This window comes from Trematomus bernacchii, unplaced genomic scaffold, assembly GCF_902827165.1.
Source record: "Trematomus bernacchii unplaced genomic scaffold, fTreBer1.1, whole genome shotgun sequence".
NCBI lineage: Eukaryota > Metazoa > Chordata > Actinopteri > Perciformes > Nototheniidae > Trematomus > Trematomus bernacchii.
The window spans coordinates 13,785,174-13,809,793 of NW_022987720.1; the positions used below are offsets into that span (position 1 = coordinate 13,785,174).

Genomic DNA, 24,620 nt, shown 5'->3' on the forward strand with positions numbered 1-24,620 from the left:
CTAAAGGCCTTCTATTGCCTCATTCGTTTAACCCTTATTGGAGTTAAATAGCTTTATGAGGGTTAAGTGTCTTTTTCTTAATTCTAATTAAGTTTCTGCTTCTAAAATAATATATGCCTGTTTTTAAAGAATATTATATGTATACATTACCAAGTATTTCAATATTCATAAATCATACATATTTCTATACATTATTTCAATTAAACTGTTATCTGGCAGGTAAGAGGCAATGTATAAGACTCATTCAAAGTCTATTCATTTAAATGCCCATTAAATTGATTATACAAGTTAATAGGACTTCATCTGATAAAACACTGTACTGTAGCCTCTAGCTCACATGTGTCAAACTCAAGGCCCGGGGGCCAAATCAGGCCCTTGGTGGATTTAATTTCGGCCCGCAGGATAATTTTTAATTACTATTCGATCTGGCCCGCCGGTATATTGCACGCACACCTTCACTCAATCCTGAGGATTTCCTCAGCTCAGAGCCTGACCCCAAATATTGATGAACTTGCACCCAAGATGAGATGCCAAGTATCTGCTTGAACTAGCATCACAGAGCAGCAAATTGAGTTTCAATGGATGTTTCCTTCTGCACTTTTTTTCTTGCGACAACAGGGCATGTTTGGTTTTTTCTTTGAGGGAAATAGTTTTTTTTAAGCTGTTGTTGGCCTGTGGAAAAATGTAATCATAAGAGTTGTTTTTATAGGCAATAATGTAAGCTTTGTTAGTTCCAGGTTTAATATGTGCAATACGTTCATTTCAATAAGTTTTGCTATCAACATTGAACCAGTCCGGCCCTCGACCAGTACCCATTTTTTTTATTTTGGCCCACTGAGTTTGACACCGCTGCAAGCTTATCATCTTTGCATATTCATTGCCCTCCTGTGGTCACACGGTGTAACTACAGCCTCCGGTAATGTTAAACGTTTTATTGTGAAAGCGCTCACCGGAGGGGAAAACAACATGATGCAAAGTGTTCTGCCTCATCAACCGGAGTCGATGCATGTATTTAATGCACAGTGTAAAGATTCCAATATAGGCTACAGCTCTGGGGAAATTAAGAGACCGCTCCAAATGTTTCTTTAATCTCAATCTCTACATGTATGGCAGCCATTCCATTCCAGTGTCTGTTAAATGAATTACATACACAGAGACATTTTTTCCAGAGCTGCATATTCATGGCATCTATGCCTAATGCGCAGTTAAATGCAAAGTGAAATACTCTTGGTGGAAGTCGGAAAATGTTATCAATAATATCAATACAATAGTAAATACTAATGTGACGCTAAAATGGAAATGTAACTTAATGCAAAAATAATACACATCTATGAGAAACCTCTAATTTGGAGGATAACTGCAGGATTTCCCAAATGACAAATTATCCAACCATTGAGGAGATGAAATGTGAAATATTTGCAATTGGTTTGGAAGAAAATCACTGTTATCTCCATGGTTATTGGAAAAGAAAACCCAAATGCCCAAAATATCAAGTGGAGAATTCTCAGTGATCATGTAAGTCATCGCAGTGGCTGCCAAGACAATACTAGAAAATACCATTAATAGAGTAAACTAAATGTAAAAATCATAAAGGAACAGCTGAACAATGATATCCATTATTTTGTATGACAAAATAAAAACTGGTGCTAATTGGCAACAGGTGAGGGATATATTATTTACTATCTGCAAATGAACATAAACGGCATTAACACACACTATGATGGTGCAAATAATAAGCATTAACTTCACATCATATATTTTCCATAACTATTTTAGTTTAGTGTGTAAAGGAAATCAAATCTTGACTGAATCTTTGTGAAATGCCTATGGAGTTAGGGTTTAGCCAACAAAGGAATATGTATGCATATGTCATATTTCACCTTAAGCATACATACTGTAGGTCTTTTGATTCTGGCAGGAGTATCCATCCAACAATAGGCCTACACAAAGTCTGTGGGATGCAGAGTCCGGGAGGTGATTTTTCCCGCTCTTATGTGCCCTTCCCCCAGAACCACACCTGCCAGACACACAGACACACAGACGACTATTCATGTTGATGTTCTGATCGTCTTTGAATTTGGTCTCTGTTTTGAAAGCTTTTTCTTTTTAAATAAATGTTAATAACATCACAAAAACACAAAAACATACATGTTCAGTGTGTATTCTTCGTATATTTACTGCAGTTTTTCATGTATAGTAGTCTGATACATTGTTTACAGTTTGAAAGGGTGTTAAATAATATTTGGTGATGATTCATGTTTTTTTTGTTAATGTAAGAGCATTTAAAACAGGACCGGTCAAATTTGACCGGGAACACCAAAGTAAGGGGGAGGGGGAAACGAACACAACAGGAGGGTTAACTGTCCTTATGTGTCCAATGTAACATATGTGTGGTCTTATAGGGTCACGTGTTTAAGCAGCAGTGACTCACGTATAACTCATGACACTGGTATGCACTCATCTTTAATATTATTTACAGTTGTGATTCAGTAGTTTAACCAGCAGGTAGCATGATTGCTGCACAGGAAGGTTAACTGAGTTAATACTGTGTGCTCTTTATCTTAAAGGTGTATGGGGGGGGACCCTTATCAAAAGAGTATAATTTATATAAGGGGGACCCTTATCACAAAACTAATTTTTGATATAAGGGAGGATCCGGCATTAGCAAAATAAAACATTTTTATAATAGGGTTGACCCTTATCAAAGAATTTACATTTTATATAAGGGGGGACCCTTGTCAAAAAAGTTTAACAAACTAAACTGTAGTTGTGCACCGTAACCACTGGAGGGCGCTAGATGCTGCACATTGTAAACACGTCAAGGCAGACATTATAACATGCTACCACTTCCGGGGAAGGAATTCAAAATAAAACTTTTACATTTGACAAAAGTGTTGAATTGACCTGTCTTACGATTTTGATAAGGATCTGGAGTTCCAGCAATTGTATCGTACTATGGGAGTTTTAGTAAGGCAAATCAAGTTGGAATTGTGCTTCAAAGACTCGATTCAGTTACTTTCCAGCGTCTAAAATCTCCACCAATGGCGGCGGTAGTGAGTGATCCGTTGAACACTCACAACCTGGCGCCCTCGGATCAACAGAAGAAGAAAACCGGAAGTGGTGTCTCGTACGCATGGCGCTATTTAGGAAATTATTTATCTTCTGAAATACAGACCCAACTTTTAAATCGTTTGAAAATATTTTTTGGTGACTGCATTATAAGAGAATATAGGTAAGTCGATTTTGTTACAAACAAGTTCTAAATTAGCCCTGTAAGCTAACGTTAGCTAAACAACGACGTAACTGAAACGTCGCCTCCAAGTCATTCATTTCTTTACTTGTTAGCGGGCTAGCAGGCTAGTTTTGTTGGCTTATAACAACATGAGAAGACCAACAGTTTATAGGGGTCGACATTTTTTCTTACCTGCAGCTAATTTTTGTAGGAGTTTTTGTCGACGAAAAGCATCTAAAAGATTGAAAATATACCTCAATTTTGGTAGTGCATGCTGTGCTAGGTGCAAAGTTAGCATTTGCGTTCGTGGTAACTTACCTAACGTTACTAGCTGTTCTCATTGGTTCTAAAAAACAATGAAAGAGTTAATTAAACACTTCTATGAATCTCATAATACAATAGAATGTGTTGATCTAAACACAATTAATGGTAAATAATCCCAGTTGCATCCATTACTATCCGCTCTCAACTACCTTCTACTTGGAGAAAGGTAGAAAGACCATAATGAATTAAGTAAATGTATATTTATTTTACGTCTGAAATGTTGTGGCAATGTCTTTTCGTATTGGGTTGATTTTTTTTTTAAAACATGTATTTATGTTTTATCAGATGCAAAAACAAAGGTTCAAATGATTTTCCTGCTTATTTTAAAATGTAATATTTCCAATATGGTCCTAAGAAGTTAGAAGACAAAGAGAACACATTGTGGTATTGTAGTACAAGACATTTAGCACAAAAACTGAACAAAACCATTGCTGACGTTTTAAAACACATCACCAACATTTGAAGAAAGTCCACATAAAAAAATACTCAGCTCAAAAAGTAACATCAGTGCACATTTAATTTTAAAACATGTTATCCTGATTTCATTCATTTTTTGACCTTGACAATAATACAAAAAAATCACAAATATGCTGATATGACCCCACTTTCAGTTCTCTAAAAGATGGAGGCTGATCTGTATGATGAGTTTGGAAACTACATCGGTCCAGAGCTGGACTCTGACGATGATGAAGATGATCTAAATGCAGAGGACAGAGATGTTGATGAGGTACACTTTAAAGCCACTGTTAACATGTATGACTAGTTAGTACTCTTGGTATCTTTATCCAGTTTCTATGTCATGGTAATAACTTTCTTTGTACAGGCTGATGAAGATGATGATGATGAGCCCGCTGATGCTGATGAAGATGTCCCGGGTATGGAGGTGGTCCTGCATGAAGACAAGAAGTACTATCCTACGGCAGAGGAGGTTTATGGGCCCGAAGTGGAAACCATTGTCCAAGAGGAAGACACACAGCCTCTCACAGGTTAGATACAAAGTGCAGTGATGTTTGTTTTTGCTTTATTTACAATAATGTGCATAGTTTTTAGTTAGTTCATTAACATGCTTTCACAAATGTATAATGGTTGTGGATGGCAGTAAATCATATGATATCAAAGTAAGCACGCAAATAATTTAGATTTCTCTCCACTCCAGAGCCCATCATCAAGCCTGTGAAGAACAAGCGGTTCACCCTGACGGAGCAGGAGTTACCTGCCACTGTTTATGATATGGAGTAAGTCACCTATTCATGAATATGTACATGATATCCTGATACAGCAGGACTCTACGTGAGAGTGCTGTAAATCATTTTATATTAATATATCTATATATTACATTCAAATCTTCGATTTGAGATGTTATGGTTTACACTTTAATGAGTATGAGTCATTATTGTGTGTTTCCCTTTGTATATGGCAAGGGGGAGAACAAACAGACTTTTGAATGGAAAAAGATGTTTGTCTTTGAAAGGCTAAATAATAGTAATTGAAGAGTGAAGCAGAATATTTTGTTAGATAAAAACAAACCTGTGAACCTTTGAGATGATTACTTTTATCTTTTTATTTGATATATTTTTTTAAATACCTGATGTTGTGTATTTCCCAGTATATATCTTCTATTTACATCTGTTCATTGTGTCTTTCAAGTTGTGATAATAAAACCCTTCTCTCTTGGCAGATTCCTTGCTGATCTGATGGACGGTCCTGAGCTAATTCGTAACGTGACCCTGTGTGGTCACCTTCACCACGGCAAGGTTAGAGTCTGACTTCTTGCTGCTTCTTGATCAGTATCTCCTTCTAACCTTTACACAGGGCTCAGTGCTCTAAGGCATTTTGCTGAAGAGGACGTGTTCTTTAAATGACACATTTAGATGATAGGAATGTTTGGTAGCATATGCTAATATCATGGCTGCACTTTAAACTGATCTGTCACTCATAGAAATGTAATGTTGTTTTTTTAAATGATTTTCAGACCTGTTTTGTGGACTGCCTGATTGAACAAACCCACCCAGAAATCAGGAAGAGAGATGATGTGGATGTGAGTGTCGACTCTAATCTTATAACATCACAACATTGTTATATCTCACTTACATTTTGCATAAGACAGCAGAAACTAACATGACTCATGTTCTTTTCAGCTTCGATACACAGACATCCTCTTTACAGAACAGGAGGTGAGTTTTTTTTATTTATTGTGGCATAATTATCATATCCTAAAGTACATTGGCTTACCACAATATAGGATAGCAAAGGACTGTAAACAACAAGCGAATTTGAGCCACAACACGTCTTGACTTCATGTTTTTTTTCATAGAGAGGAGTTGGTATCAAGAGCACCCCGGTCACAATGGTCCTGCCAGACTCCAGAGGCAAATCCTATCTTTTCAACATCATGGATACACCAGGTATTGGGCACAGAAGACTACTTTGTTTACTGAATATATGTTTGGTACAGCAGTGTACATGATCTTACACCTTCTGTCTCTCCTAAAGGCCACGTAAACTTCTCTGATGAAGTAACGTCTAGCATCCGCCTCTCAGACGGTGTTGTCCTCTTCATAGACGCAGCTGAAGGAGTGAGTCACTTATTTTCACTTTTTAGATTTTTATCAAAGTCAAGGTGTTTCTCTGCACATATGTCATTGTTCTTCAACCCTCCATATAACTTGTGTGTATCTCTGCCCAGGTGATGCTGAACACAGAGCGCCTGATCAAACATGCAGTTCAGGAGCGTATGGCCATCACCATCTGCATCAACAAGGTGGACCGGCTCATTGGAGAGCTGAAGTTGCCTCCAACAGATGCTTATTATAAACTTCGCCACATTGTGGATGAGGTCAATGGTTTGCTCAGGTAATGCTTGAAACTCATAATGTCAGGTGTGCATGAGAGGCTTCATATGGTTTGCATTGGAGGGAAGCAGTTGTTTTATTTTAATGTAATTTATATTAAAACAGTTCAGTCTATAAAGACTAATAAAAGTATAACATCCTCTCTTTAAATAGGTTGACCAATTCTGCTTTAACATGACCACTGATTATTTTATTATCAAAGTGATTGCCAATGATCTCAGTTGTTTAATAGTTTTTTGACTAACACTTTCAGTTCTAAATCAGACACTTCATGGTTGTTTTCTCTTCCTTTACAGCACATACTCCACAGATGAGAACTTGGTGGTGTCTCCTCTCCTGGGAAATGTGTGCTTCGCCAGCTCTATGTACAGTGTCTGTTTCACTCTGGGGTCCTTTGCAAAGATCTACTCTGACACCTATGGTAAGACTCTTTGCCACATGATCTCTTAAACTAGCACATCTTTTCTCACTTCATGCTTAATAAAGTTAGTGAGGTCAACTAACTCCTCTCTTTGTGTTTGCAGGTGACATCAACTACAATGAGTTTGCCAAGAGGCTTTGGGGAGACATTTATTTTAACCCCAAAACGTAAGTACCTAATTGGTAATTCAATACAAAGCTAATCCTAAATGTTAAGCCAATCCTTGTCTCTCAACACATATGATCATGGTTCCTGACATCTTCTCTCTTTGTTGTTCAGTCGCAAGTTTTCAAAGAAAGCTCCCAACAGCAACTCTCAGCGCAGCTTTGTGGAATTTGTCCTTGAGCCTCTCTACAAGATCCTCTCACAGGTTGGACACGTCTATCATACGTTTTGTGTAACACGGCAACATGGCGAGCTCAGTACATTCAGGCCCATCAGGCTCTAGCTCAGTGTGTAATCCTCACCCAAATCCTCTTTGTGTGTAGGTGGTTGGAGATGTGGACACATCTCTCCCCAGAGTTCTGGATGAGCTGGGGATCCACCTGACTAAAGAGGAGCTCAAGCTGAACATCAGACCCTTACTGAGGCTGGTCTGTAACCGCTTCTTTGGAGAGTTTACTGGTAAGGCCTAGTTTCTATCTATATTTTAAGTGTCTTGTATCTGTATCATTTGTTATTGCATTTGGAGGTATGAGGAATGGAAATATGTTTTGCACAAAAACTAACTATTCTGCAGCAACTTTCAGAGGCACTGTATTATGGCGCATTTCCACCATGGCGCGGTTTAAGCGTGCCGTGTCGTGCCGGGCCCGTTTTTGGTTGCGTTTCCACTAGGCCTAGTTCCGGCCCGGGGCCACTTTTTCACCTTTTTCTGGCCCGACAAAATCGTGGTTCTATCGGGGCCAACAAACAGGGCTGAGTCGGGCTGAGTTTGCTAAACTAGAGAGAGGAGCGCTGGCAAGGGGGCTACAACTACAACAAGATGGACATATTTGACCGTGATTTAATTGTAATACACGTTTCAAAATGATGCCGAAGTAACAACATACTGATACCGGTTAGTAAAAACCATGAATTAATGCTTTGGCAAGTTTGCAGACAGACGGCAGGCGAAAAACCTTTTAAAATGCGTGTTTTCTAAATGGAGATCGGCTAAGCTAACGCAATATATGCTCCGACCGTCCACTCTCACAACAACGGCCTACAGACATAAATAAACCAGCGACTGTACTCGCCATGACACAGGCAGTCTGTGGTTTGTACTTGTTTAACTTTTGTCTAGTTTCTGAACATATATAAGGAGCTGTGAGCTCTGAGTGCTAACAGCTAACGGCTGTTTTTCTGGGGTGCTCATTGAAGATGAGGTCACGGCTCCGCCTACACTGCGTTACTATAGATACTACCCCAGTTCCTAAACTGTAATGGAAGCGCAGCATTAAAGTGAGCCGGGCCTAACAAGGCCTAACAAGGCCTAACAAAACCGTACTAAGTCGAGCGAGGCCTGTGGTGGAAATGCGCCATTAGTCTTCCTGCTTAACTCAATGTTATTTAAATCTGAAGATGAATGGTAATGCCTTTGGTAAACACCATGTCAAGTGGAGCACAAATCTGTTCCTTGCAGGCTTTGTGGACATGTGTGTACAGCACATCCCCTCACCACAGGAGGGGGCCAAGAACAAGATAGAGCACACGTACACTGGAGGCATGGACTCGGACCTGGGGGAGGCCATGACAGAGTGCGACCCTGATGTGAGTATAATGGAAGCAGAGCACAAGTCTTCCGTTTGAGAAACAGACACGCCACTTAACTGCAAATAGCAGCAATCTGTTTCTAGTTGCAGTCAATAGTATTCCAGCTGCTCTTATAGATTTAGGCAATGGGTTGTTTTAATTGGCTTGAAATATACAAGCTGTTAAATAACTAAATAAAGGACAATGCCAGAGATCGATCACCAGTTTCCAAGCTTCATTAAAAGGCCTACTTCCCTTCGTCCAATTCCTTTTGTATTTTTAGGAAGCGACTTTAGATTCCTGTGGGAAGACTTTCCTTTTGTGTCTCTCTCTTTGTTTGTGTTCCTGCTCACCTCATGCCTGTCGCCCTCAGGGTCCTTTGATGTGCCACACCACTAAGATGTACAGCACAGAGGATGGGGTCCAATTCCACGCGTTTGGCAGAGTGCTGAGTGGGACCATTCATTCAGGGCAGCCCGTCAAGGTTTTAGGAGAGAACTACACCCTGGAAGACGAGGAGGATTCCCAGGTCTGCACTGTGGGCCGTCTCTGGATTTCAGTTGCCAGGTACGCTCTAGGACTGTGTTTTTTTTTTTATGTCTGTAGAGTAATAAATCAATGTTTGTTTGAATTAAATCTGACTGCTATCCACATTATTAGATACCAAATTGAAGTGAACCGAGTGCCTGCCGGAAACTGGGTTCTCATCGAAGGTTGTGATCAGCCAATCGTCAAGACCGCCACCATCACAGAGCCCAGGGGGAATGAAGAGGTAAGACTTAAGAAATACATTCCAAAAAGATCCTTTTGAGGAACAGCATATTTGACTTTTCCACTTTCGTTGACAGGCTCAGATTTTCAGATCCCTGAAGTTCAACACGGCATCGGTTATAAAGATCGCAGTGGAGCCGGTCAACCCATCAGAGCTGCCCAAGATGTTAGACGGACTGAGGAAGGTCAACAAGAGCTACCCGTCGCTCACCACAAAGGTATGTCACATTACACTGTACCCCCCAGTACACTGCGGCCCTCAGAAAATTCAAAAAGTATAATGAAATATGGCCCACAAATTAAACATCTGCTATTGTACTTCTTACATATATATGTTCAAATATATAACACAGTATTCATGTGTTAACCTGTTAAGCCCGAGAGGACCCTAATCTGTGTCCGGCGTGTAGTTTCTTCACGAAACTGTGTCTCAGGGCTTCTTAATATTTAAAAACCTATTAATGTGTCATACTCACTTAACGGTTAGAAACTCTGCTAACTGAAGATATTAACAATTTTTACCGAAACAAAGCACAAGTCTCACAAGAAGCGTCTAAATGAGCCCCGAGCGAAAAAATGCTAACTCACTTAGCACAGAACTCAAGGTAAAAATACCCTTATTACTTATCGTAACTGCACAAACAAGATATCCGATTTAAAGCTGAGATTCCACAGATTCTATAGGTATTAGTATCATCACTGAGCGATCAGAACTCGCAACAGGGGAAGCAAACACAGACATCACAACACGTAGCTTCACGGAGCATTCACGGTAGATCGTCTCACCTTAGCTGTTATTCTGATCAAAAGTCGTGTTCAATGGCATTAAAACGATAAAAACGCTGCTGAAGGTTAATCCAATGGTTAATCTAATGTGTCTGTGTCACTTTGAATAAATTATTGATAATCCATCATTCCATTTTTATGTCAAAAACGGAGATTTCATATTAGCTGCTAATGATAGCCACCAGAGTTATCGCACCTTCCGGTTCCGGGGCATTCTGGCTGCGCATCACTCATTCACCAATGGGTAATGTTTAGATGGATTTTAGGAACTTCCCCTCGATTCTATTGGCTGTAACGGTTAAAAAGAGATTTCAATCGTCAAAACGAGCGAGCGAGGGGGGGGCCAGAGATATAGAAAATCCACCCAAATTACCCCAGAAGTGGGTTTTTTCTTCTAAATCTGTCTAAAAATGTCAAATTTCACTTGTTTTGCATCAATCTTGATACAGGGTACTTATTATGTTATAGTTTGGATTCCTAAAGCTTTTAGTCTACTATCCCATCATTCAAGGGTGGTTTTCACTATAAGTAATGTTTTTCTTTTGGACGGACACTATCATTTACATTTTTTTACTATGTTCAATCTGAATTTACTTTAAAATAAAAACATCTATATTGATTCTGACACTTCTACATCCAACTCACAGATGTAACCTTGCTTTGAGAAAAAAGATTATTAATTTAACCCTTTTAGAAGTGAAGATATGGTCATTTGTTCTGGGCATGTCATTTTCGAGCCTGAGACCTGAAAAACAGGCTCAGGGCTTAACAGGTTAATAAGCCCAATTTTCAAATAAATTCAGTCAATTAAAGTTGAAAACATTTTCTAACAAATCTTAGTTGATAAGAAAAAAGCCCAATAACACATTTACATAACAACCTTGAAATATACCCTTCGTATTTCCTCTTATGAGCAATCTGATCCTCCTGTTTTAAGGAATGAGCTGCTAACACAATACTTGAAACCCTACGGAGAGCTGTGTGTTCTTTTTCATCAATATCAACCATCATTTACCTAAATTTGATTGATTTTTCTATGTTATAACTTATGAGGCAATATACCTCTAGTGAGTGGCCCAGCCCTTCGTATATTCTTCTGTATGTGGCCCTCTGTGAAAAGAGTTTGGACACCTCTGCTGTAGGCTAAAAAGCTTTAAATACAAATTGTAATCCCTCTAACACGTTCTGTATAAACATCCAAGTGGTAACTGAGATTTTTACATTTTATAAAGTTGATATGGTTAAATGGCTAGCCAGCAGTAGCCTCCTAAAATTGCTTTCTGTATTTAAAACATACAATTATGGCTCCTGAAGGAGGAAAAAATATCATAAGTCAAAACTGATCTCTGTGTGTTGTGCAGAGATGATAGTTGGCCATTATGAGTGAATGTCTTTGTCTTTCAGGTGGAGGAGTCCGGAGAGCACGTTATCTTGGGGACAGGAGAGCTCTACCTGGACTGTGTCATGCACGACCTACGCAAGATGTACTCTGAGATCGACATTAAAGTAATTCTTCTCACTGCTCACAAGACACAGCTGTAACTCAAACTGATTACACAGGAGTGGAGTCTTTGGTTTGTGTATGTCATTATGTTCCTCTTTATCCACAGGTTGCTGACCCTGTTGTGACTTTCTGCGAAACGGTTGTGGAAACGTCATCACTCAAGTGCTTCGCTGAAACGCCGAACAAAAAGTGCGTACAAATTATGATTTTAGATTTGACCCCCACCTATAACGACATTTACAAGAAAGCTTAGTTTGCTATATTATCAAAACAAACTCACAGCTCTGTAATAACATGCTCTTAAGTTTTAGGGTTGTTGGATGTTTTATTTTTATTGGGGAGTTTGTGCACTGTTAGAAGTGATTGTCATAGTAAGTCCTTGCCTTTGGCCGAGTTTCTCCCGAATGAGTGACTGACAGTCGTGTGATGTGATTGACAGGAATAAGATCACCATGATTGCTGAGCCCTTGGAGAAGGGGCTGGCTGAGGACATCGAGAACGAAGTGGTGCAGATCACGTGGAACAGGTAAGATGTAGATGATATCGCCATCATGCGTTCACGTATTGGACTGTAAGAGATTTCATAATTATTGAAATAATGTAATGTGCCTTTCATGTTTGACATGTCTGTAGATTTCCCCCCTTCCCCCGGTCTGATATGAGAGAAGCCTTATTAATTTCTCCATATATGGGAGCCATTCATTTTCATTATTCCCTCCGTGAGCAGGGACAAATGAAACGGCATGAAGGCACGATGATTGGTTCTTAAATTAAACGTTGTCATTAAGGAAGTTCAAAAGATAGTGAAAATCCCAGGGCTAAAATACACCTTTTTAAAAGCAGTTATTGGATTTGTCTGGTTTTTTAGTTAGGAATTCAATTTTCAACATCTCGTCATGCATTGACCAAGATATGAATACTATCAACTTTTTTATTTTATTTTTGTAAATGGAGGTTTTAACCATGTGCTGCATGTAATAGGTGTGTTTTAAATCAGTCTGGTGTACTTTTGATAATTTTTATTTCGTTAAGGGTCTAATTTTCTTTTAGAAGATTCTGAAAACTAACTCAGAACTGCTAAACAACCTCAAAGTAATTTTGTATTTCTGTTTCACCATGTTAGCGGGAAAGGGGCTTAAAAAACTGAGAAATATTAGAATAGTGTCCATTGCTGATGCATCATTTTATTTTAAAATGATATTAGATGTACAGTAGAGCATTTCTGTATTTGATACTGAAGCAAAGTCAGGCTTCTGTACATTGTGACCGGTGTATGCTCATTAAAAATCCTATATTCGTATATTGATCCGTTCACTTACAGTAATTGAATTATGCACTAAAAGCTTGCATTAATTTTCCTGTCCCTGGGATGTGACATGCCGAGCGAGAGTGAGTGAGTGAGTGCGTGTGCGTGTGCGTGTGCGTGTGCGTGTGCGTGTGCGTGTGCGTGTGTGTGTGTTCCGCTCGAGAGGGGCTTCCTGTCAGTCCTCGGTTCATCTGTCTGGCCATCTGGACCGGGCAGAGCCAGAGTGTAGTAGCAATGCCAAAGAAGTGACACACTTCACACACCATTAAACTGAACCTTCGCTCTACTCGTCCTCTTCCATTAACCCTCTCTGCCCCCCCGATCAACCAATCTCCTTAATGTTCCCGCTGACACGACATGCACACCTCCTTTAACCACGCGCGCTTCTGTTTCCTCACGACAGGAAGAAGCTGGGAGAGTTTTTCCAGACAAAGTACGACTGGGATCTGCTGGCTGCCCGGTCCATCTGGGCCTTCGGACCGGACACCACGGGACCAAACATCCTGGTAGACGACACGCTGCCCTCCGAGGTGAGTTTTGTTGAATCACTGCTAGAGCTTTTTGTCTATGCTAGTTTTCTATGTAAATATAGGTTCATTTGGTGAACAATACCAAATCACCTCTGTATAGTGCTTAATCCACATGTTAAGCGCCACATAGAGCTGTAACTGTATTTTCATTTAAGATTTTAACATAATGACGAAGAACATCCCAGAGTCAGAGGTGACATCATGAAATGACGTGATATATTGTACTGATCCTCACACAAGAGATGCTGGATCAAGCATATGTTTGTCAGTTTTGCTTTGTTGCTGATTAATTGAATCGGGTTGAGTTATCGGTTTTTAATCAAGACAGACAATCATCAGATAAATTATTACAAAAACTGATCTGATGCAAACACTAAATTAGGCCATGGGGGTCCTGTCAAACCAATGTGCACATCAATCACAAAACATTGAAGTTTGAGATGCCGAAAGAGAATAAATCCATCCCTGAATGACAACAAAAGTGTCACACAGTAATTTTAGAATATTGACCAAGAAAAGTACACAATTTATTTACACTATACATTTATATACAATTGTAAATCAGGATTACGAACAAGGCAAATTAGATGGATTTGTTGGTTGTGGTTTGTAAACACAACAGTCAGACATGGCCTCTCCTCCCCGACTTGTGAAAGCCAAAACCAGAGAATCTGGGCTTGGTTTCCCCCTCTGGGGAGCCAGGGGGGGGGGAGGCCATCTCTGACTGTTGTGTTTACAAACCACAACCGAATGGGCTTTATTTGCTTGGCGTTTCGCCTCTTAAGGTTGAGTTCTTTCAGTGCTGTGTCCACCATTTCTGTAGCTTTCTCTTGCGTGCCTGTTTACTATCTATGGCACCATGATGATATTTCTATACATGTGTACACCCAGAAAAATGAAATCAAAAGAGAAACTAAAGGCCGAGGATATGTTCTCTGCAGACACAGTCTAAACTCCTTTTTTGAGGATTATTCTTCTCATTGAGCCTTTTTATTAGCACATCCCGTCAGAGCATGACTGATTTTCCACCTTGTTATGATGTCTTTCCTCCCATGTAGGTGGACAAGGCGCTGCTCGGCTCAGTGAAGGACAGCATCGTTCAGGGCTTCCAGTGGGGCACTAGGGAGGGGCCTCTGTGTGATGAGCGTGAGTTATTTTCCCCCCTGAAACATGTTGGTTTAAGGAATAAACATTTGTTCTCATATGACATTAATACTCTAATTAAACCTTCACTAGAATATCTACCATTGTGCAGAGGGAACATGTATTTTTCCTCATCAGAGTTATGTTACTATAACTCAGTCTTTCTGCTGCCCTCAGCCATCAGGAATGTCAAGTTTAAGATCCTGGACGCGGTCATTGCTCAGGAGCCTCTCCACAGAGGAGGAGGCCAGGTCATCCCCACAGCCAGGAGAGTGGTGTACTCCGCTTTCCTCATGGTGAGATCATCCTGCTGAGCCCATTCTTCTCCTCATCTGCCATTATCTCCTCCAGACTTCATTTTCATCTTCATCTTCACTTCCTCTAATGTTCCATTACCTTGATTACGATTCAGGTTTTGCTGACGTACGTTCTTTTTAATTGTAGTGCGATACCGTTCCAATATAATATTGGCGTCTTTCCTCCTCTCCTTTGGCTCTTTCCCTGCTCTTATGATAAATTCATGGGTCAGCTGTACATTGGTATACTGTCCAGTTTCTCCAGGCTTTTGTCCTCCCTCTAATGCACGATCTCCCTTGTGTCGCAGGCCACTCCAAGGTTGATGGAGCCGTATTACTTTGTGGAGGTTCAGGCTCCTGCTGATTGTGTATCTGCTGTTTACACAGTGCTTGCTAGGAGAAGGTTTGTATACTTCCTTTATCCTTTAAACCAACCAAGGCAGAAATGTTACCCTCTGACAATATTCCTGGAAATTGAAATACAGAAAATGTTGTTTATTAAATGTGGTTCTGTATTTGTCATTTAACAGAGGTCATGTGACCCAGGACGCACCTATTCCAGGCTCTCCTCTCTACACCATTAAGGCTTTCATCCCGGCCATCGACTCCTTTGGCTTTGAGACCGACCTCCGCACACACACACAGGGACAGGCCTTTGCGCTGTCCGTCTTCCACCACTGGCAGGTAACACAGCCCTCCTAATATTAGCCATGTTTACGTCCAAATCACCAGGGTCAGAGAATCGGCAAAACATAATGTGTTATTATTGCCGCTACCTTTCCATCCGCCACTGTTAGTATTAAAAATAGGCATATTGTTTTAACAGCTGGTGGTGCTAATTCTCCTGCCCCGGGCCCTTTAACCATATTTACATTTGAATTTCCCCGGGCGCTGTACAATAGCTGCCCACTGCTCCTACTACTAGACTCCTGGTACTAAGATGGGTTAAATGCAGAGGCCAAATGTCACTGTGTGCTCTGCATGTGTGACCATTAAAGAGGGTTTCATCCCTCCAATTCTATTTATTAAGAGTTATTGGTTGCTGCAATTGTTTAGTTGGCTGGGAAAAGATCCCTTCCTTAAGAGATTTCAATAGAAGTGACGGGAGGCAAAATCCACCGTCTTGAGAATAATATGAGGCTTAAAAAAATCAAAATTAAACAAAAGAACCTTTTCCTTTCTAGTCACATTTTTGTTGTAATTTCTCTCAGCAGGCAAACACTTTCCTGGGGGACATTACTACTCAAAAGACTTACTAAGAATAATAAACGCCACTTGGTTTGACTAACTGCTGAAGCCTCATATTAGCTTTTTAGCTCTACTTTGAAATACATTATTACACCAAAGGAGACCTATTCAAAAGTACGGCAGAGGATTAGGGCCAGAAAGGTTTTAGTTCTGAGGGAAACAAAGTCAGAACAAAAAAAAACACTTTTTTTCACATCCCCACTTTCTTTTCTTCATGTGGCCCTAATCCTCTTCCGTACAAAAGAGACGTCTTTAAGGCCAGTTTGGAGAAAAGTATGATAACGGCACGAAAACAAGTTTTAATTATTACACATTCTTGCGGGAGCTATGGTTTGAGACCGATTTGTAAGAACTGCTTGGCTCACGCAAAGTATCTTTTGAGGTGAACTACAAACCTTTCCACCGAAAGGGAAATAGACCCAAACGTTTGTTAACACTTATGAATTGGCAACCGGTGATTCCAGTTTACATTTACACACGCATACAGTAGGCAGTGCAAACCTCAAATTCATTCCCATGTCAGTGTGTTACTATATTAGTGCTAACACTCAGCTGCCTACATCATTACCATGACAACTAGTGGCAGAGGAAGTTACTCTAATGCATGAACCATAGAAATCGAGTAGGAGTAGAACCTGTCACCTGTATCTATTCTCACATGCATGAATGCTGTTGACTTCCTCACATACATAAACCTGGCTGCCCGAGCAGCAGAGGAACCAAACCTTGTGCACATGTCTGCCAGTCTTGCAAAATAGCTTTTGATGTGAAGTGCTGAATCATTAAGTTTTAGGTGTAATGTAGCTGTCTCTGTCCATCATGTCTGACACGTGTTTGAGTCTGCACTCTGGAGAGCTGTGTCAGTGAAATGAACTCCACTTGGGGAGGATTACTACTTTACAGCAAGCCATTCATCTGGAAGTAATAGAAGGTTTTCCTCAGTGCACATATCTCATGTTTTATTCCCTAGAGGAGAACCTTTAAGTGTTGACAAGAGACAGGACATGAATTATTTATTGACATGCTTGTCCAAACACCGAGAAAATATGTCTTAAAGTGATCCGTTGGGAACATACATAATTAATTAAAACAATCGTTGACATTTTTGAGACTATGCAGAACCACAGATTGGTTGTATTGCATGTTTTACAGAAATGTTATTAGGCCTAAGCAGTGCATTGCAATGTTGAATGTATTGTCTGTCATGGTGGTTCAGTCCAGGGAAATATAAATCATTGTACACAATTAATTTTTATAAACTAAATATAAAGCAAAGCACTCGATAGGAGAGCAGTTACCAAATCAGATTTCCCCTGGGATTATTCCTGAATTGTTTTGTCAAATTTGACTAGAATAGACAGTTCTATTTTGACTTCCTCTCAGTGCAGTGTGATCAGTTATTTCCAAATCACTTCGTCTTAAGTTGTCAGTCCTGAACGTTTTCCCCAGCAGACGCCCCAGGGGTCTGACACCTATCCCCTCTCCAAATTACTTTCTGATTTGCAGCTCCAGAGTTTGTACCCGACACTGATCCTTCTCCTCTGCTCTGGGCCTCGACAGAAACTATTGATTAAACTACCCTAGAAAATAAGAATAACGTAGGAGTGCCTGAACTGTGTTGTTTGTCCCATTAAACTCAATGTGAGCCTGCCTCATTAGTTTGATTACGCACTGCCAGTATTGGCCTGCAAACAGCACCGTGTTGAGTTACTGTTGTCAGCAGCTCTCATCCATCTGTTGATTGGGCTGCAGCCACTCCATTGATTACTTTTTCCCTTTTCCTCGAGTTTAATCTTCCCCTGAGGCTGGGAACGTCTTATTTAGCCCACTCTACCCGACGTTTTCCAGATTAAGCTTTCCTTTCCCTTCTCTTCCTTCTTATTTGCATTAGGGGGAGATGTGTCATATGTTTGTGACAATGCGACTTAGTTGTGAAGGTCATACTCTAAGCTTCTTAAAATGACATGAGAAATGAATAGTGAATCATTCAAAAAAAAATCCCTGTAAACACCTTTCCTCTCATCTTGTTCTATTTTACATGTTTACTTCTTACACACTTACTTGCACATTTGACACTTGCAAAATTCTCTTGCACTATTTAAATTATGTTCTGTTTCTTTTTTCACTATTTATATTCTTTATTTGTTATGTCTTATATTTATTTTGCATTGTTGAAGGAGCCTGGGACCTTAATTTTTCATTGCCATAACTACAGTAGCTACCGTGTGTATGACAATAAATCCTTTGAATCTTTCTTATTCAACCTGCTAACATTGCACAGTGTTGTCACAAAATGAAGCAGTGACCGCACTTGCACGTTGTTTTTCTGCCATGGCGTTGATGGACGCACTCCTGACTCGGTAACAATGTGACAGACTTGCAACTGAATCAGATATTTAGTGAAAGGTCGGAGCCTCTATTAAAAAGTGTCCACTCAGTTTGTTAAAGCTCAACATTTGATGTGTTCCATTTGTGAGACATAACCAGCTGCCATTCGCTCCTTCTCTCTGGGTTAACTAGATTTTGTATTTCCCTCCAGATCGTCCCTGGCGACCCCCTGGACAAGAGTATTGTGATCCGGCCCCTTGAGCCCCAACCTGCTCCTCACCTAGCCAGAGAGTTCATGATCAAAACCCGAAGGCGCAAGGTGAGCTTTTTCTCTACCGGTTTATCATTCACAGGCGTTGGAGAGTTTCCTTTCCTTTTTTGCATGACTGACCTCCTGTTTGTTGGTCTGCAGGGTCTTAGCGAGGATGTGAGTATCAGTAAGTTCTTCGACGATCCTATGTTGTTGGAGCTGGCCAAACAGGACGTGGTGCTCAACTACCCCATGTGAGACTGCAACATCCCAACCTCCAGGAGTCCCTCCACAGGTTTATTCTTTTAGGATATTTGGGAGATAATCTGACAACAATAACACAGAACCTATAAAATAAGTTTTCATAGGTACAGTGGATCTCCATAGATACCATTGCTATTGTATTGGCTTGTCTCTCATTTCCTTTTAAAATCCCCTCAACAAATGGAGTTAACCTGGATCAAACCATGGACTGATGGAAGCCATGAAGAATAAGCAGCCCTTTGCTGTCTTATAAATGCTCTCTTTGGAAGCAGCTGTCAAAACACTGCATGTGTTTTGTCTCATCTTTCTTCTTGTATTTTTATTTTTCGTATGTAAAGATTATCATTGTTTTTGTAGAATAATATGACCAGGAAGCCTTTTTTACAAAAAAAACTTGGATGTCATTAATCTGGCCTATGTCTAAATAAAAAGTGTTTGTAATTCAAAGAAAGAATTGTCATTCTTCTGTACTTCTACCATGAAGCCACATCCTCACAATGGTGCCATGTTTGATGGCTTGTGCGATTTGGATTTGAAATAGTTCGTTATGAAGCTTGAGTTTAGTAGACTCAATTATCTGTCTGTGAGCTCAACTGGAGCTCTGCTGATGTGAGTGACTGGTGTCTCTGTTTGGGACGCTGCGTGGGTGGTGACTGATGGATATGCTGTTGGAGACAGGCTGGGAAGAACCAAAGGTTAGAGTAACATGTCCAAACAAAAGAAAATGAATTATTGCCGAGCATGTCAAAGTTGACTGATGTCAGTATTGACCTCTGAGTTGGCTGAGAATCTGCTGGTTGCTCTTTTGGGTCAGGGTTCTAAAGTGTAATACGTTTTACCTTCAAAAACTATAGAAGAAAGCATTTTTGTTTATGATTTGGTAGTAAAGTAAAACACAAAGTTATCATAGAACTGAAATGTGTCTGACTGTCAGGAAAACCACACTTCTTTTATTTTGTATTATAGTGATGTTATTTTAGTTAATTGGCAATAATGAATATGAAATGAAGTGTAAGCCCTATGCCATATTCCCTACCAAAATAAGGTCCTCTGTTGCTGAGCCTGAGCCTGGATCTCGCCTGCCTTCACACAAAGAGAAAGTATCAGTAAAATGTTTAATTATGAAATGTCATTACATTTGTAGTTGCTAAGTCCATCACGGATGATTTACAGAGTTTGTACTGGTAGCTGAAAATCACCAAATGAAAAAGTAAATTACCAATGATCACAATGAGCCTTGACTGTTTAGTGATACTTCATCCACAGAAGTATTCCCCCCCCCCCCCCCCCCCCCCCCCCCCCCCAACTAGACAGAAGAAGTGGATTACGCTGCAGGGGCCGTAAGAGAGGTGTTCTCTGCTTGTCACCATGCATTTTAACTGACATAATTTCAAGCTGACCACAGCTACTGTGAAAGATGAAACTGACAACCACAGGTGATGAGTATTTGATCTTTAAGGCGCATCGTGTAGAGTGGAGAATCACTCTAAAGAGCAGCGTCGTACTGCACTTCGTGATGGATTGACATGCCAGCATCGCCCCGCCTTCAGAACACTGCTGTCTGAACGGCTTAGCCCTTCATCAGTCACTGCTGACCATCACCAGAACAGTCCTGGAGGTGATGGAGATGGGGAAGGTAAGAATGGGGACAGGAAGAGTCAAAAATGGCTTGAGCTGCTTTGACATTTGGACTGAATGTCAATCCCGTCCAGAGAGAAAAGGGATTTTTTTTTTATATTTTCAGTCCTGTGCATGGTAGTCGGGGGGGATACTGTGCTCTTTTTAAATGCTTAGGGGAAGGAGAAATAAAGAGTTTTAGGAATTGCTGTAAACACAAACGCAGCATTAGAAAGAGCTGAACACAGATGACACTTCACTCATATTGTATCCTCACCTCTGCTGTGCACATGTTTAGTAAGTGTGCACTCAGACGACATGGTCCTGTCACTCCTCCCCTGCGCTCGTGTGAGCCTGGATCGTGCCTCACCCCAGGGCAGTGAGACGGATGGCAGCAGTCCTTGCCGGTCTGAACACAAGGCCCCGGAGCGCTCATTACAATCTGTGGTCCCCGTGCTAAATATAGAAAGGAGCAAGGCTCGGCCTCGGTGTAGGGCCAGCCAGGGGCACCCTCCTCCTGCAATTCAGGCCTTTTGCTTTTTCCTTTTCACCTCCATCTGCTCTCAACCGCCTCATCAGTCACCTTTTCCTGCAGTCAATCTGTCCTTTGCTCCTACCTCTTCTTTATCTTGCCCTGTCTCTCTGCACCTACACACCTCTCTGGCTCTGTCATGTGTCTGTGACTCAATCACACTTGTCTCTTTCTCCTAACATCATGAGCAGACCTTTCCCTCCAGAACATCCAGCCCAAAGAACAAAGCTACAGGCTTGGAGAGTCGAGTTAAGCAGTGGGAAGTTATACAAGTCATTAATAGATCTGTGGTCTGAATGAGGATGATGAAGGTTGAGTCAGCCTCCAATTAATGTCATGACTCCAAATAAATGTCTGCAGGTTGTGAATGACACGAGGTAAAGTGCTTTTTCAGAGTGAGAATGTGATTTGTGGTTGGCGTGTTAGTATCATGGATGGATTTCTGAACTGGCCTCTTAATATCACCGTTTTAACACATGCAGTATAATTTCTCAATGTATTGCAAATATTGGCTTTCATTTATTATGCTGAATGCAACCATTAGTAAAGTATAGCATATTTCAAGGTTTCAAGGTCTCAATATTGTACCAAGAGTAAGGTCTTTATATTTGATTCTTAATGTATTTACAAATGTTTCCATTTAAATCTATTCTAAACCTATAGCCCTGAATATATTTTAGCTTTCTCCATTTACCAACGGTCATCATATTTGTTCTGACATCTTCCTCTTGAATTGTCAAATGTAGCTTATCCTGCAGAAACACAGGAGGGCGCCATCACTGACCTGCTGGGCAGATGTGAGTCCGGCAAGGTCGGAGCTGTGAGCAGACTCTCAACAACAAAAAAACACATGCACATGACTGTGAGGGTCCTGAACCCTGGGGCCCCTGAATACTGAATCATTTTCTTAATCACAGAGATCAGAGGATCCAGAAGCCAATTCATATCAGAGTATAGCTGCACAGACTGATTGAGGCTGCACGTGTACGGGTGCCTGAGAGGGGGGTGGAGACATTTGTGAGTTAACAATCAAGCAGCAATCTCAAAGCAGCTAGCTGTTTACATTTTCCAAACGAGCCATGTGTTCCCTTGCTCAAGGCCTTAGGAGATTGACACCAGACGTGGGCCCTCACGCAGTGAGCTGGTAACAAATGGCAATGCACCTTTGAATGATCCAAATAATTCCCCCTAATTTCTCAGCAGGAAGCCCTTTTGACTATGTGGAAGCACCGACATCATTCATTGAAGGATCCTTTGTGCGTCAGTCATTTCCTTGGAATATGGTTTGCGGCCATGGTGGTTGGTCATGAAATTGTGTTGCTTTGTTTTCCATCTAATGGGAAGACTACTAGAGGCCCAGTGCTGCGGTGCTCTGCGGTCCACCGCAAAGAGAAGAGTATTTTCTGCTTTACATTTCGCCTCTATTTGACTGTACTGCACGGGTTTTTCTATGACAATCTTTATCTATTTTATTGAATTATATTTTTATATTTTTGTTCCATTGTTAGTCAATAACCATGACATTACACTGAAATACTAACTGAGAAAAATCCTATTAAAAATGAAAGTAATTACAAACTGCAACACAAACAAAGCAAGACATCGGAATGAGAAAAATAATTAGTTAATTAATTATTACAAAAACATAGTAATCCCACATTTTTTAAATATGAGTTTTAAATATGATTATAATATTAAAGGAATCATTATACACTCCAACAAATATCGATTCAACAAACACACTCTAGGAATGTCAATTGTACAATATAAGCTACAAACACAAAGGGAAGGTTTTATTCAAATTGTCCTAATTGCCCTTTTTTATTGGCAGGCAGATGTTTGTGGACCCAATATGTGTGACCTGACGGGAGCGCGCACTGTCAAAGATGTGTACGCGCAACATCCTGCTTTACTGCTCTCCTGCAAAGACGGGTCGCCAGGCAAGCTTTCAGTCAGAGGATCCATCTGTCACTCAACGAGACCCCCATCTAGCCCGTGTCAGACTGTATGTGCCACACGGCGGAAAGCTCGGTCCCGATAAATACGACATCAAGACCCCGCTGGATGTAGGTGGTCCTCCAGCGTTCAACAGATCGGCAATTCGACTGTCCACTACTCCTGCGAAGAAGAAAAGATGAGGCGCCCGAAAGACAATAGCGGAGCCAACTGGCACATGTGAGCGACATTTACCAAATTCCCGAGCCAGAAATATGGACAGACTAGCTCTCAAGATCTGGTTGTAATTAGCCGACGCAACTGCTCTTGGCATTGGAGTATGCTGAGCCCATGCCAACATGACCAGACTATTGTTTAGCATCGCTGTAACGGAATGGGCCCGCAGGAATTTTGGCACCGGTTTTACGCAGCAGACCACATAGTTCAATCGACGTAGGCTACCTTAATTAGGAGACAGAATACTGAGGCTGGCATGGACAAAGAATGCTAACACATCTCGTAGTATTGCTATGAGATAAAAAGACACCAGTGAAGCATCCTGCTGGTTCCTCCCGACAAGTGGACCAGACTATCATCGTCAGGATTCAAGTTTGGACCTCAGCAAGTCCAAAACGACCTTCCCCTCCTGCAAAAAGAATTATCTTACATCTTAAAGCATATTCACAGACTCGCATAGCGGTAAGAATTGTTCGTTACATTCCCAATATTGCAATGATTTCCATCTTTGTTCTTGATGTGGCTCATGTCTTACCCAATGGCAGCCGTGGTTAGTGTGGGTGTTGGGGGTCATGGACGCACCATTTGGCACCATAACGCACAGACGACGGTGCATCTTTGTGCTTAATTACAGTTTCAATTTGTGCTGGATTTTTTTCTGGATTTCCTCTGTTTTCTGCAAGTGTTAAACGTTTTGTCAGGGCCAAGTTGTGAGCAACAAGAGAGCAACTTCTCTGTCCAACGTGCTTCTGTGAAGCGGATTCAACCAGCGCATCTAATTGACTCAATAAGCGTCTCATTTGAAGTCCGTCTACGCCTGCTTATTCGTTTCAAATCAAATACAATTGTATCCTTAAAAAGCGATGCTTACCAATTTGATATAGTGTCATAGTATTTGGTTCTCAAATCATTTCAGCAAAAACATGATGTATGGGCGGTGCAGAGATTTTCTTCTAGATTAAATCCTGAAGGAGCGGTTCAAATAATGGAGGAACATGCAGACTCTATAATTATGTTATTGGCAAAGTATTGAGATTCATTAAGAATGAACATATTTTGTGTGGAAAATTGCCTACAATGCATGTTGACTTTTGTAGGGATTTGTAATTAACAGTGTTGTAATTTGGCATGCAGGCTCACATACAAAAAATAGCAGAATTATTTAAAATACATAGAACATTTGCTGAATGTAACAATGGTTCTTATTTTAATAAGACATATTTAAAAAATAATAATAGTTTGCTTAAAACATTTTCCTTAACTTGGTACTAGTTGCCAAAAGAACATAAAACCACATTTCTATAATAACC

The 24,620-nt window shown here is 40.6% G+C and overlaps 2 protein-coding genes across 2 annotated transcripts in view; both read left to right on the top strand.

The window, feature by feature from the left end:
• The first annotated feature begins 3,105 nt into the window (after window positions 1-3,105).
• On the top strand, window positions 3,106-19,443 carry eftud2 (elongation factor Tu GTP binding domain containing 2). The gene is made up of 28 exons (XM_034143453.1): window positions 3,106-3,232; window positions 4,168-4,283; window positions 4,380-4,542; window positions 4,713-4,791; window positions 5,235-5,310; window positions 5,529-5,594; window positions 5,695-5,730; window positions 5,871-5,961; window positions 6,050-6,132; window positions 6,243-6,409; window positions 6,705-6,829; window positions 6,933-6,996; window positions 7,109-7,199; window positions 7,318-7,453; window positions 8,454-8,581; window positions 8,937-9,130; window positions 9,224-9,335; window positions 9,412-9,552; window positions 11,525-11,626; window positions 11,731-11,813; window positions 12,064-12,150; window positions 13,334-13,460; window positions 14,519-14,606; window positions 14,781-14,899; window positions 15,208-15,302; window positions 15,430-15,583; window positions 18,687-18,794; window positions 18,888-19,443. The coding sequence occupies exons 2-28, from the start codon at window positions 4,179-4,181 to the stop codon at window positions 18,981-18,983; spliced, it is 2,916 nt and encodes a 971-aa protein (XP_033999344.1). The 5' UTR covers window positions 3,106-3,232; window positions 4,168-4,178; the 3' UTR covers window positions 18,984-19,443.
• A 4,062-nt stretch (window positions 19,444-23,505) lies between these two features.
• LOC117493109 (gap junction gamma-1 protein) overlaps window positions 23,506-24,620 on the top strand; it is a 39,002-nt gene continuing 37,887 nt past the window's right edge. Inside the window, exon 1 of the mRNA XM_034143528.1 lies at window positions 23,506-23,772. The gene's annotated coding sequence lies outside the window, so the exon portion shown is untranslated. The remainder of the gene's footprint in view (window positions 23,773-24,620) is intronic.

Bases quoted from the DNA above. Each gene is read 5' to 3' on its own strand.
- eftud2 (XM_034143453.1), top strand. From the start codon at position 4,179: ATGGAGGCTGATCTGTATGATGAGTTTGGAAACTACATCGGTCCAGAG. The intron at 7,200-7,317 runs GTTGGACACGTC...CTTTGTGTGTAG, and splicing joins TCTACAAGATCCTCTCACAG to GTGGTTGGAGATGTGGACAC. The intron at 14,900-15,207 runs GTGAGATCATCC...CTTGTGTCGCAG, and splicing joins TGTACTCCGCTTTCCTCATG to GCCACTCCAAGGTTGATGGA.